This window comes from Bacillus rossius, chromosome 2, assembly GCF_032445375.1.
Source record: "Bacillus rossius redtenbacheri isolate Brsri chromosome 2, Brsri_v3, whole genome shotgun sequence".
In the NCBI taxonomy this organism is placed as follows: domain Eukaryota; kingdom Metazoa; phylum Arthropoda; class Insecta; order Phasmatodea; family Bacillidae; genus Bacillus; species Bacillus rossius.
This window is the reverse complement of record NC_086331.1, coordinates 14,949,378-14,962,030: the sequence shown is the minus strand read 5'-3', so window position 1 is coordinate 14,962,030 and position 12,653 is coordinate 14,949,378. Positions and strand designations below refer to the sequence as shown.

Here is a 12,653-nt window from a genome sequence, read left to right as displayed (position 1 = left end):
GAATTTTGCAGGTCTCTAGTAATTGTCTTAGACCTGACAAAATTCCCGGTTTCGATGGCCTTCAGGATAGTTTGCACATACCCCTGTACACTCGGGAAAATAACGCAAGTTCATTGGCTGCCGACTTGTAAGTCGTCTCAGCTGGTTTGTCTGTGATTCGATCCTTCTTTGGTTGAGGGTTTATAACTGGTTGAGATTCGTCCAGATGAACAGTAAGCCAATATAAAAATTATCTAAGAGGTATATGTGCTTGAATTCTAGCCTATCACCGAATGAATCCGCGAAATTTGCAGGTCTCTAGTAATTGCTTGAAGTTCAGCATATCGCGAAATGAGTCTTTGAGTTTTTTCCCGGTCTCTAGCTTTGTATAGGAATCATTAGGGCCATGCAGATTCCGCGAAAAGATTTCGTGACTAGAAGAAAGTTAAAACACTGTAGCATCGTCTGTGTTTCGTGATTGGGAGAGTTTCTCCCAGGTACATATCGATTTTAACAACACCAATCACAGTGATTCAGTGCGGAAGTAAACGCGTTCTGAGTGTCTCGCTAAAACAAGGCGACGATTTCTCTCGCAGACGGCCGCCAATCACAAGGAAGAAACCACAGGTGCGGGTATACCTTGTTGCAGTATAACATGTGTTCAGATCTTTTCGCGAAAAATGCCTGCCCCTAGCGAATAATGGCAAGCAGAAGTCAGGATGGTCAGACACCGGATAGTAACCCGTGTCCCATGGATAGAGACCCGGAAAATTCGCGGGTTCAATGACCTCTAGGATAGACTCCAATATTCTCTACACACTCGGGCAAATGCCAACTGTTCATTGGCTGCTGACTTGTCAGTCGTCTCGACTGGGTGGCCTGTGATTCGACACTTTTATGAGTGAGGGTCTCTAATTGGCCCTCAGTCCTCCAGATTAACAGTGAACCAATGACAGAAGCAGCACTAAGGTATAATTATTTTAATTTTAGCATAACACGAAATGAACCCGCGAATTTTCCGGGTCTCTACCCATGGAGTGCGAGTCCATTGTCTTAGCGCTGCGCGGCTTCGCTCCGTTAGGGCTCTTGTTTCTGTAGACATTCGCGTTCCGAGGTGACTATCACCACAGTTGTACGTTCTTTAAATGATTCACGCAATGGTGAAGTTTGATTCAATGCAATTTCTTGGACATACGCCATTGCAGTTTTGCACTGTTTTTCATGGAAAAAATTCAAGAACTCAAATTAAGAATTAAAAATAAAACACAAACCTACAGCGAAAAAGCCTAAATCATCAGTTGTCAAACAGACAAACCCATGTACCTAATCACTCTAATCAGGTATTATGGAAAACACAACTACATACGACAACACAACAGTTTTTAAACGAAACAGGTGACTAGAAAAGTTTTTACCCAACGTTTAGGGGTAAATATTAACTCTAATATTTATGGGTTGAAAACCAATTAATTCGATTTAGGTCTGAAAAAATTTCGCAAATAAGAAAAAAAGGGTTTATTGTGGTATCCTGTTCCGTTAGTTAAAAAAAAATATATCACTATATTTTAATGCTATGGATTATTTACTAGTCAACAACTTAAAGGAATCGTTTTATTTCTTAGGTAATTCTCTGGTTCTTTATGGAGCTCTAAGCAGGCAACAATCACAAATGTAGACAACATTGATTCACAAAGATGCAGTGAAGACTGTGGCCCCGTCACGTCTTTCAAATATCCCCCACGCCCAACTGCCACAAGAAAATTTTTGTCACTTGGTCACAAATGAAACGGTTAGATATGGCTGCAGTTAACGAACACATAAAGAAGAGCTTTAAGTGGAAGCAAGTTGACAATAAAAGCATGCTAATCCAGCGCCGTAGACCACTACTTTTTTTAATCTCCTGCTTCTGAGTCTCTCACGCAGAGAAGTAAAATGAGGTTCAGTTGGTATAACTAGGGGCACGCATTTTTCGCGAAAATATCTGAAAACTTATTAGACTGCAACAAGGTATATCCGCACCTGTGGTTTCTTCCTTGTGATTGGCGGCCGTCTGCGAGAGAAGTCGTTGACTTATTTGACCGAGCCACTCAGAACGTGTTTACTTCTGCACTGAATCACTCTGATTTGTGTTTTTAGAATCGATATGTACCTGGGAGAAACTCACCCAATCACGAAACACAGACGGTGCTACAGTGTTTTAACTTTAATCTGGTCTGGAAATCTTTTCGCGAAATCTGCATGTCCCTTGGTATAACTATTGTATGGACACATTTTAACTAAAACTACTAAATTGAAGCTTACTGTGATACTTAAGACCTATCATAAACCCTTTTTATGGTTATTTTCACAGTTGAAGTGCCAATCTCAGTTCGATATTATGTTCATTTATGATCTACAACTGACAAACAACAACATTACAAAATTCTACATTAACGCAGGACATGAAATGAATGGACTTTATTCCTATAAAAAAATTTTTTTTCGTGGAGGTTAAATTACTCAATATGAGATCTAAGGAGAAGATGAACTCATTAAGATAGTATAATTTAGTCATGAATCCTAATTTTTAACTAGTTTTTAAATATCTTCTATATAAGTTAGCATTTCTAGACTTAAAAATCATTACGCTATGTTACATAAAATTATGCAGGCCAAAATAGTTACTTATCTGCACAAAGTAAATAAAAATAAGTTCAATTTCTGTCTACTTCTACATTGACTGAAAATAATTTTAACTAAACAATATTTCCAAAATATTATAAAATACTTAACGGCATCAAACGTGGTAACTGTTATAAAGAAACATTACAGATGTAAACATATGTAGAATTTTTTTTAAATTTAGATATTTATTCTTTCACAACATATAACATTTATTTTCAGGATAATGCTAATAACATATTGAAATTTTTTTTCTCAATATCTATGTATCTTAGTACAGTTGCTTTATACCATTTTATAAATATGCTATAGTTAATATTTACTAATATAATTGGCAGTTATTAAATTTAGGCACTTAAAACAATTTTTTTTAATCTTTCTTGGTATTTTGGCTATCTACAGTGCAACTTCCAGCGTTGAACCTGACCAAATGCAAAGCTCTGTTCTTAAGTAACAATAATATTTGGTACATTTTAAACACCTGTATTTTCTTAGTCAAATTTGTACAAAAAAATTTTGTTTTAAAACAATTTATTACTCTCGTCAAGATATTAATCTACCAATTTAAAAAAAAAACTTTCTTACGTAAGTAACGGATATTTGTCGTTCTGAGCACCGTCATTTTATAGCCACAGATACTATAATGAGCAGGCCTACTTGTTGCTCATTTATGAGCGTGGTGAGCCAAGGTAGCAGCACGCTGATGGTACCACGACACAGCTGAGGTTCTCATAGCAAAGTGATTGTGCGCTGGTTTCCCGTTGCCTTCCAATGTGGGAAGGTGAACCTGCGTAATTTTCAAGTGTTTTTCCACAGGTGGATAATTGCTGACCCTGTGGGAAATCGAACACAGGACCTTGTGATGAGTATAGTAAGGTTCTGTTTCACCCATGGAGGTGGATGTGTGTACGGAGTGGATGTCTGTTTAAAGGTTGAAGCCACTCTAGTTAACATTTAGTTATAAAATATCCGTAAATTAGTCAAGACTAATGCTAGAAGATTTTTCAATAGCTTGAAAGAAACTGGCTTTAAAAAATCGTAAAAAATTATATCATGAAGTGAACATTGTGAAAATTGAAGTGAACATTGTGAACATAGCTGTTTATCTATGACAAACAGTTGAAACCAGCAATAGCGTATTTCAATGAAAATCTTTTAAATGATTTTTAAACAAATATGTTCAGGAATAAGTGTTATATTGATCATAATAAAAAAATAATTTGCTACCTATATGTAAAAGTATGCTGGGGTGTTGATCACATGTCTTTTATTTTTACGTACTATAGTTTGCACCTACCCACTCCACATCTTACCACCATGGTGTCATGTGCTGTGTTAGTTATTTAATTTATGTGACATTACTTTGCTTCAAGTGCTGTTCCTGTGAATTCATCACTGTAGCACTTTTTCATTTTTTGTTTGATCAACAAATGTTTTCACCAGTTACTTACAAACTATTACTTTCGAGTTGTAAAATGTCACCCAAGTGATCATAATTTGTTATGAAAGTGCGTAGCTTTTGACGGCAATAGAGTTACATTAATTAAATTTCTGTTTGTAAAAATTTGTGAAGGTACACAAAATACAAGAGAGATGTTGCCTACCTTAGTAAATTTTTTTTACGGTCCTTGCAAATTTTTATGATGAAATATTTCGAAAATAAAATTAATAAAGACATTATTTTATGATTTAACCAGGTGTTGAAACATAGGAAATAAACTTTTAGTAAGTTATCACGATACAATTAGTTAGGCGAAAATTGTAAAAATGAATATTTGGCTGAGATTTTTAACAGAAGATAACTTATAGTTGGAGGCAAGCAGATTTCGCGAAAAGATTTCGAGACTAGATGAAAGTTAAAACACTTTAAGCAACGTCTGTGTTCCGTGATTGGGTGAGTTTCTCCCAGGTACATATCGATTGTTACAACACAAATCACAGTGATTCAGTGCTGTTGCAAACTCCTCCTGACTGGCTCGGCCAAAGGCAGCAACGGCTTCTCTTGCAGTCGGCCGCCAATTACAGCGAAGATTCTGTCGGCGTGGGCATACTCTATTGCAGGATGGATTGTTTCGCGAAAAATGCATCCCTTACTCCTTCCGGAGTTTTAAAACCAACCAGCGAAGACATGAGTAAATTACGGCCACTTAGCTACGTAAGGTTAGGGACAGGAAAAATTCGCGGGTTCAATGACCACTAGGATGAACTCCATAGTTCTACGTACACTCGGTCAAATGTCACCCTCTCATTGGCTGCTGTCTTGTGAAGGTGTCCCAATGTAGCGGCCTGTGATTCGATACAGCTTCGGTTGAGTGTTTCTCACTGGCCCAGAGTCATCCAGGTGAGTTGTGAGCCAATAGCAGATGCAGCACTGAGGTATAACTATATGAATTTTAAGCTGTCGTGAAATGAATCCGCGAATTTTTCCGGTCTCTAGAAATTATTTAAGAAGGATTATTTTAATCGATAATGGACTACTATACTGTATATTCGCCTCATGATAGTGGACATGTGGCTGGGATTGTATTTCTAAGTAGCCTGTATTTAATGCTGGTTTTCACACATGGTACTCAGATCATATCTTTCGTGAAAACGTGGCATGTGTAATTCATGTATTTAGTAACATTAATATAAACATGTATAACTTTTTGATAAAACCATTAAACCATAATTAATAAGTGAAGAAGCTTGACTTTGGGTTGTAGCCGCGTCCAAGGCGAATGTATCACCGACGTTTCGGTCGACATTGCAGTCACCATCATAAGGGTAGAGGTACGTACTACAACTCTATCCTAATGATGGTGACTGCAATCTCGACCGAAACGTCGGTGATATACTCGTCTTGGACGGGGCTAAAACCCAGAAGCCAAGCGACTACAAGACAATAGCCGCGAAAGCTTACGATCTTTATTAATTTAATTAATTACAAATTATTAAAAAGCAATCATAAACATGAATATAATATGTTCAGTATTCTATTCTTAAGCAAAATCATCACTTTAATTCCTATTTGTAAACTTTGGAGATGTGAATAGTATACTGTAACTGAGATTTTAGTGTGACAATATTTTAATATTCAATTATAAAGAAAAATTATTAATAAAAAATGATATAATGGTTAAAATGCACCCCCTCTTTCGCAAGATCCTGACTTTGGCCTTGACTCATGGCATACATGTTGCAGCAAGGTGTTGCCGCTACTCACAGGCTTATTCCTCACATTTAGAAAGAAATATGTTACAGGAACGTGAGCCCTAAGCTGCCAACATTTACAAAGTAATCCAAAACATTATAAAAATTAAGAATACAATAAAAACCCATTCAGATGAATTATTTTACCATGATTTTTTTTTTTTCACAGTTAAGCACGACGATTGCGTGTAACAAGCTACCGAGAGAAGTTCAAAAAAATGTTTCCGTCTTCTCCTACGCATTCTGCCGCACGATAAGGCATCGCATGTGTTGCTCTACGTATAGCTGCACACGACTCCCTTTGGTAACTGTAGAGGCATATGTGTGATGCGTGTCCATTCCACACACCCAACAACCCGCTCATTGCAAGGAATTGCATATTCGTCGAAGCACTCCATCAAAATAGGGAACGAGGCCCACAATACGTGTATTTTTTTTTGACTCCAAAACATGAAATAAATAGTTCCTATGATTAACGGGTAGTAAGCTTCGCAAGAAACGTAACAGCGCAAGAATTCAACTCGCAAATAAAGCATGGAAATCACAGTTGTTTATGAAACACGAAATATCAAAAACTTTCACCTCACCAAAACTTTAGATTTTAAAACTGTAAAAAAAAATATATACATTTTAGACTTCTTTTGATAATTCATGTCTATTGCGAAAATATGTGAAATTTTCAATAATTTTATTTAAGAGAGTTATTTACCTTCACTGTGCTTCATTTAATTAAAAATAAATAAAAAATATATTATTATGAACATTTAACTTTCGCATATTTAAAAGTTTTCGGAACACTACCCTTAAAATATGGAAGGCGGGAATGCAAGCCAAAGCGTAACGTAGAAAAAGGTCAAAGTTAGACAAAGTTTGCGTTGCGTTTTTTCACGTCTTGCGTAATTTATTGATGGGTATTCTAAAGTGCGGTTATTTAACTTTTGAACGTGTGGCGTTTCTTGCGTTCACAACCAAGCCTACCTGCTCGTGCGTGGCTGTACTCTCAGAAAAGAATATGTGGTAAGCTCTTGCCGTGATGAGTCGGTCCGCCCTGCAACGCGCCCCTGGCGGCAGACACGCGCGGTGCCCGAGACGCGGCCGGGATCAAGTGGAACTGACCCACATACGCGCGCGCCCTGCGGAGACGAGCTCGACCTTCGGCCAGCGCGGAGTCGCAGGCACTGGTCGGCCGGCGCCACGTCCGCCCCTGCTTCTCTGCCTCTCTGCTTCTCTGCTTCCCTGCCTCTCTGCTTCTCTGCCTCTCTGCTTCTCTGCTTCCCTGGCTCCCTGCTTCTCTGCCACTCTGCTTCCCTGCTTCTCTGCTTCTCTGCTTCTCTGCTTCACTGCTTCTCTGCTTCTCTGCTTATCTGCTTCTCCGCTTCTCTGCTTCTCTGCCTCTCTGCTCCTCTGCTTCTCTGCTTCTCTGCTTCTCTGCCTCTCTGCTTCTCTGCTTCCCTTCATCTCTGCTTCTCTGCTTCTCTGCTTCTCTGCCTCTCTGCCTCTCTGCTTCTCTGCTTCTCTGCTTCTCTGCATCTCTGCTCCTCTGCTTCTCTGCTTCTCTGCTTCTCTGCCTCTCTGCTTCTCTGCTTCCCTTCATCTCTGCTTCCCTGCCTCTCTGCTTCTCTGCCTCTCTGCTTCTCTGCTTCCCTGGCTCTCTGCTTCTCTGCCACTCTGCTTCCCTGCTTCTCTGCTTCTCTGCTTCACTGCTTCTCATCCCCTCCGCTTCTCTGCTTCTCTGCTTATCTGCTTCTCCGCTTCTCTGCTTCTCTGCTTCTCTGCCTCTCTGCTCCTCTGCTTCTCTGCTTCTCTGCTTCTCTGCCTCTCTGCTTCTCTGCTTCCCTTCATCTCTGCTTCTCTGCTTCTCTGCTTCTCTGCCTCTCTGCCTCTCTGCTTCTCTGCCTCTCTGCTTCTCTGCTTCTCTGCTTCTCTGCCTCTCTGCCTCTCTGCTTCTCTGCCCCTCCGCTTCTCTGCTTCTCTGCTTATCTGCTTCTCTGCCTCTCTGCTCCTCTGCTTCTCTGCCTCTCTGCTCCTCTGCTTCTCTGCTTCTCTGCTTCTCTGCTCCTCTGCTTCTCTGCCTCTCTGCCTCTCTGCTTCTCTGCCTCTCTGCTTCTCTGCTTCTCTGCTTCTCTGCCTCTCTGCCTCTCTGCTTCTCTGCCCCTCCGCTTCTCTGCTTCTCTGCTTATCTGCTTCTCTGCCTCTCTGCTCCTCTGCTTCTCTGCTTCTCTGCTTCTCTGCCTCTCTGCTTCTCTGCTTCTCTGCCTCTCTGCTTCTCTGCTTCTCTGCTTCACTGATTCTCTGCCTCGCTGCCTCTCTGCTTCTCTGCTTCCCTTCCACTCTGCTTCTCTGCTTCTCTGCTTCCTTGCCTCTCTACTTCTCTGCCTCTCTGCTTCTCTGCTTCTCTGCTTATTTGCCTCTCTGCTTCTCTGCCTCTCTGCTTCTCTGACTCTCTGCTTCTATGCTTCTCTGCTTCCCTGCCCCTCTGCTTCTCTGCCTCTCTGCTTCTCTGCTTCCCTTCCACTCTGCTTCTCTGCTTCTCTGCTTCCTTGCCTCTCTACTTCACTGCCCCTCTGCTTCTCTGCTTACCTGCCCTTCTGCTTCAGCAGCGACGCTCCCCCCGGCAAAGGCCAACACACCGCCAACACTCACAGATTAGATTCACGACAGACTAAAACTAAAAATAAAAACTGTATTTTGATTTAAGCAACCGAACTATTTCGAAATTTTTTTTTCGTAACGAAATGAATACTGGGTTTTTAATATTAATACGAACATGTGTATAAAATTAATTATTTAATTTTGTAAAATAGTTGAGATGAATTCTAAAAACTATAAGTATGTTTGACAATTTTTATAATTTTTATTATTTATTAAATAATAATGTAATAATATATCATGCAAAAAATTATACACACGTGAACATATTCTTGATTCCTTTTTTTTTTATTAAAGTTTGGAATCACACTCTGATATGGCTATTTTATTCATCAGATATGTTCCAGGGTAGGTTCTTTTGGCACACCAATAGGTTTGGTATGTCCCCTAGTTTTTTATGAAAGTAGCTATATATGGGTTTATGTTCATGCACGTAGGTCCGCCATCTTCCTGTGAAAATTTCATTGCATGGTGCGAGCGCATCGTAAAACATTTTCTCATCATTTTTCCTGCAACGCGCCTAAAGAAGTATAACTTTTTAAAAAAAACGTACCTGCACCTTTGCGCTTGTATATAACTGGCGCACAGTTTATCTGGAGGACTCTAGGCCAATGAGAGACCAGAGACCATCAACCAAACAAGCATAGAGTCACCGGCTACCCAGTCGAGGCATCTCACAAGCCAACAGCCAATGAACCGGTGGCATTTCCCGAGTAAGCAGAGGATTGCGGAATCTATCCTAGAGGTCATCGAACCCGCGAATATTTATAGTCTCTAGCAATAGCGCGACAACGCGATGCGACATCAAAATATCGCGTCATTGTGAACAAGATGTTTTTCCACCCGCGCGACAACCAAAGATAAACGACCCATTTTTCTGGTCGCTATTTCGGAAATAAAACTTAATTTTAACTCGTTCCAGTTCCGTGATATGATGTAGTACGGAAATTTCGCTCATTGATTTAGTCCCATGTTATAATGCAAACCTCACACTCTCGCACTCTGTTCATTGGACCACAGTTATTTGGACACGCCCCTCAACGACCGTGAGCCAACGATGCCCAGTTAGGATAGAAGAGAATCAGGTACTGTCGATTAACAAGGATAAAAATGTTGTCGTTAAGAAATCAACCAAAGGGAAAGCAAGCATGTTTTGAGACCACCTGTGACTTTGAATTCTACTCGGAAGCCATACGAAATCGTGAAATTTCCGGGTCTATATCCATGATGCGCGACAGCCACGGTAAATACGACCTCACTCTTCCGGCTCTGGAAGCCAACTGGCAAGTCACGACTTGTTCAATCTTGACACTGACCATTTCAACGGATCCGGCTATCTGGCTTATTACTTCAATAAATGTAGCGTCGACAAATGCAGTTATAAAATTGTATTCACTGTATTTTTTGATCATACCTCGTACATAGAAAACGGAGTGAGGAAATGTTTTTAAGCTCATGGTCTGCACCATGTGGGTTAGACGTCCAAACAATGGCTGAAGTGTAGTGTTTGCATTATGTAAACAGTTTCAAATGACTTATTTTTATGGAAGTGACTGTTCTTAACATCTGACATTATAATTCATACGTAGGGACCGGAAAAATTCGCGGGTTCAATGATCTCTAGGATGAACTCTATAGTTCTACGTACACTCGGTCAAATGTCACCCTCTCATTGGCTGCTATCTTGTGAAGGTGTCCCAATGTAGCGGCCTGTAATTCGATACAACTTCGGTTGAGTGTTTCTCACTGGCCCAGAGTCATCCAGGTGAGTTGTAAGCCAATAGCAGAGGCAGCATGAGGTATAACTATATGAATTTTAAGCTGTCGTGAAATGAATCCGCGAATTTTTCCGGTCTCTATTCATACGTACTTACCATCATCAAACGTGGTCAAGCATAATTTCCGCAATGTTTTGGGCGTGACAATGTGGCGTAGGCGAAATAAAAAGTGACCAACTATGTCACAGCATTCCGTATCATGACTAGAGACCCGTGAAATTCGCGGGTTCAATCACCTCCAGGATAGACTCCAATATCCTCTACACACTCGGGCAAATGCCAACTGTTCATTGGCTGCTGACTTGTGAGTCGTCTCGACTGGGTGGCCTGTGATTCGACATTTCTATGAGTGAGGGTCTCTAATTGGCACTCAGTCCTCCAGATTAACAGTGAACCAATGACAGAAGCAAAACTAAGATATAATTATTTGAATTTTAGCATAACACGAAATGAACCCGCGAATTTCACGGGTCTCTAATCATGACAACTCTTACCTCCATGACTGGATTCACAGTTGAAAATATTATAGTAACACTAGGTCATGTGCACAAGAATTTAACCACCATGTTTTTAACCTACTGATTCACAACACACAGATCAGCCTTGCGCATGGGGAGAGATTGTGCACATTGGAGGGAAAATAATATGTATTTTATTTCTGTTACGGACGCATATCTCAATAGCCAATGAGTAGAGACCTGCAAAATTCGCGGTTTCGATGGCCTTCAGGATAGACTGCACATACCCCTGTACACTCGGGCAAATAACGATAGTTCATTGGCTGCCGACTTGTAAGTCGTCTCAGCTGGTTTGTCTGTGATTCAATCCTTCTTTGGTTGAGGGTTTATAACTGGTTGAGATTCGTCCAGATGAACAGTAAGCCAATAGTAGCAAAATTATATAAGAGGTAGGTATATGTGTTTGAATTATAGCCTATCACCGCGAATTTAATTAAATAAATATGCATATACTTAGACAGCCAACTATTCGTAAATTAATAAAAAAATCATGACTGCCTAGTGAAGGTTATCTATAATTTTTTTAAGTATTAGATAAACATTTGGTACACAATATAAAATAAGAGCATGTATTTCTCGCGAAAATATTTCGAGACTAGCTGAGCATCGTCTGTCTCTCCTGATTGGCTGGGTTTATTTCAGGCACATGTCTACTGTCAGCCCGCCAATCACAGCCATCCATTGCAGGAGCAAACTCGTCCTGAATGGCCCGGTCAAATAGGGCGATGGCTACTCTTGCAGACGGCCGCCAATTACACGAAGAAACTGCTGGCGTAGGCGTGCCTCGTTACAGTAAAATGGACAATCGGATCTTTTTTTATTTTCGCGAAGAATGCCTGCCCCAGTTATTAGAACCGAACACGTTTGGCGCAGAACTTTGCACACCCCCGGCTCTGGGAGTGAAACTGTGTCAAAGGGTATTTCACGCGTGTGATGCAAATGATTGCCACATGGAGCACACTGCCCGACACACATTTCAAAGTTGACCTCCGTTTCGTTATCGCTAACGAACTTTTTTGGGCACTTTTTTTTTCCATCCCCCGGCTGATTCGAGTGGCATCAACACGCGCGAGCTATCGAACGGTCGGTAGATAAGAGATTCGAATAACTCGCAAACATTTTGCTCGCTTTCAATGCCATCTGTGTTCTTTTTTTTATGTCGGGTCTCTTTTGTTCGCTCTTGTTTTCTGTCTCAATCCCACCTTTGTGAAGGTACAGTAGTCATTTGCGCTAAACCTAAACCTCCTCCCCCATAAAATTGTATTTCGTGTAGATTTTCCCGTACATCTTAACTTGCACGTGTTTTGGTAATCCGAATTCGATCTCCGGTAGATTTTACGAGTTTTGGCGATTGAAATGAAACCTATGCAAAGTTATTGGCGAATTTTGGTTTTTTTTTTGTAAAATTTTACGAGTTTTATGTTATTTTTTTAATACAATAACTGTACACAGATGTTCACATTTTCAATTTTTTTTAATTTGTTTAATATTTGATCTTGTATTGTATTGGTCAATTTATGTTACTTATTCTGAAGATTGAAAACAAGATTGACTGACAATATATCTAACGTCCTTTCGAATTATGTACTAGGATTTGTTGTAGACTCAGTACATCTATAATTATTAGCGTTTTATACGTAAATATACTGAAATTTTGAAAAAATTTATTCAGAAAATGATCTTGAACGAAGTATCGTTAAAAAAAAGTTACTATTGGCTTTTATTTTCTTTTGTTTTTGTTTGTTTTTGAACTGTACAACTTATTGCCATGGTTGGCCATTAAGAAACGAGACATTCTGTGTATATTATATAATTTAGGCCTATTGATGACCAAACATTTTCGGGGTCAAAAATAGCTTTCTAATTACAAATTCCT

The 12,653-nt window shown here is 39.9% G+C and overlaps 2 protein-coding genes across 3 annotated transcripts in view; both read right to left on the bottom strand.

Annotated features, from left to right (window-relative positions):
• LOC134529126 (neprilysin-4-like) overlaps positions 1-6,949 on the bottom strand; it is a 79,667-nt gene extending 72,718 nt beyond the window's left edge. Inside the window, exon 1 of one of the 2 annotated variants that reach the window (XM_063362885.1) lies at positions 6,811-6,949. The gene's annotated coding sequence lies outside the window, so the exon portion shown is untranslated. The remainder of the gene's footprint in view (positions 1-6,810) is intronic. The other variant, XM_063362883.1, reaches the window with a different exon arrangement.
• A 243-nt stretch (positions 6,950-7,192) lies between these two features.
• On the bottom strand, positions 7,193-7,543 carry LOC134528845 (octapeptide-repeat protein T2-like). Its single transcript, XM_063362511.1, has one exon. The coding sequence runs from the start codon at positions 7,541-7,543 to the stop codon at positions 7,193-7,195; it is 351 nt and encodes a 116-aa protein (XP_063218581.1).
• Positions 7,544-12,653: the final 5,110 nt, after the last annotated feature.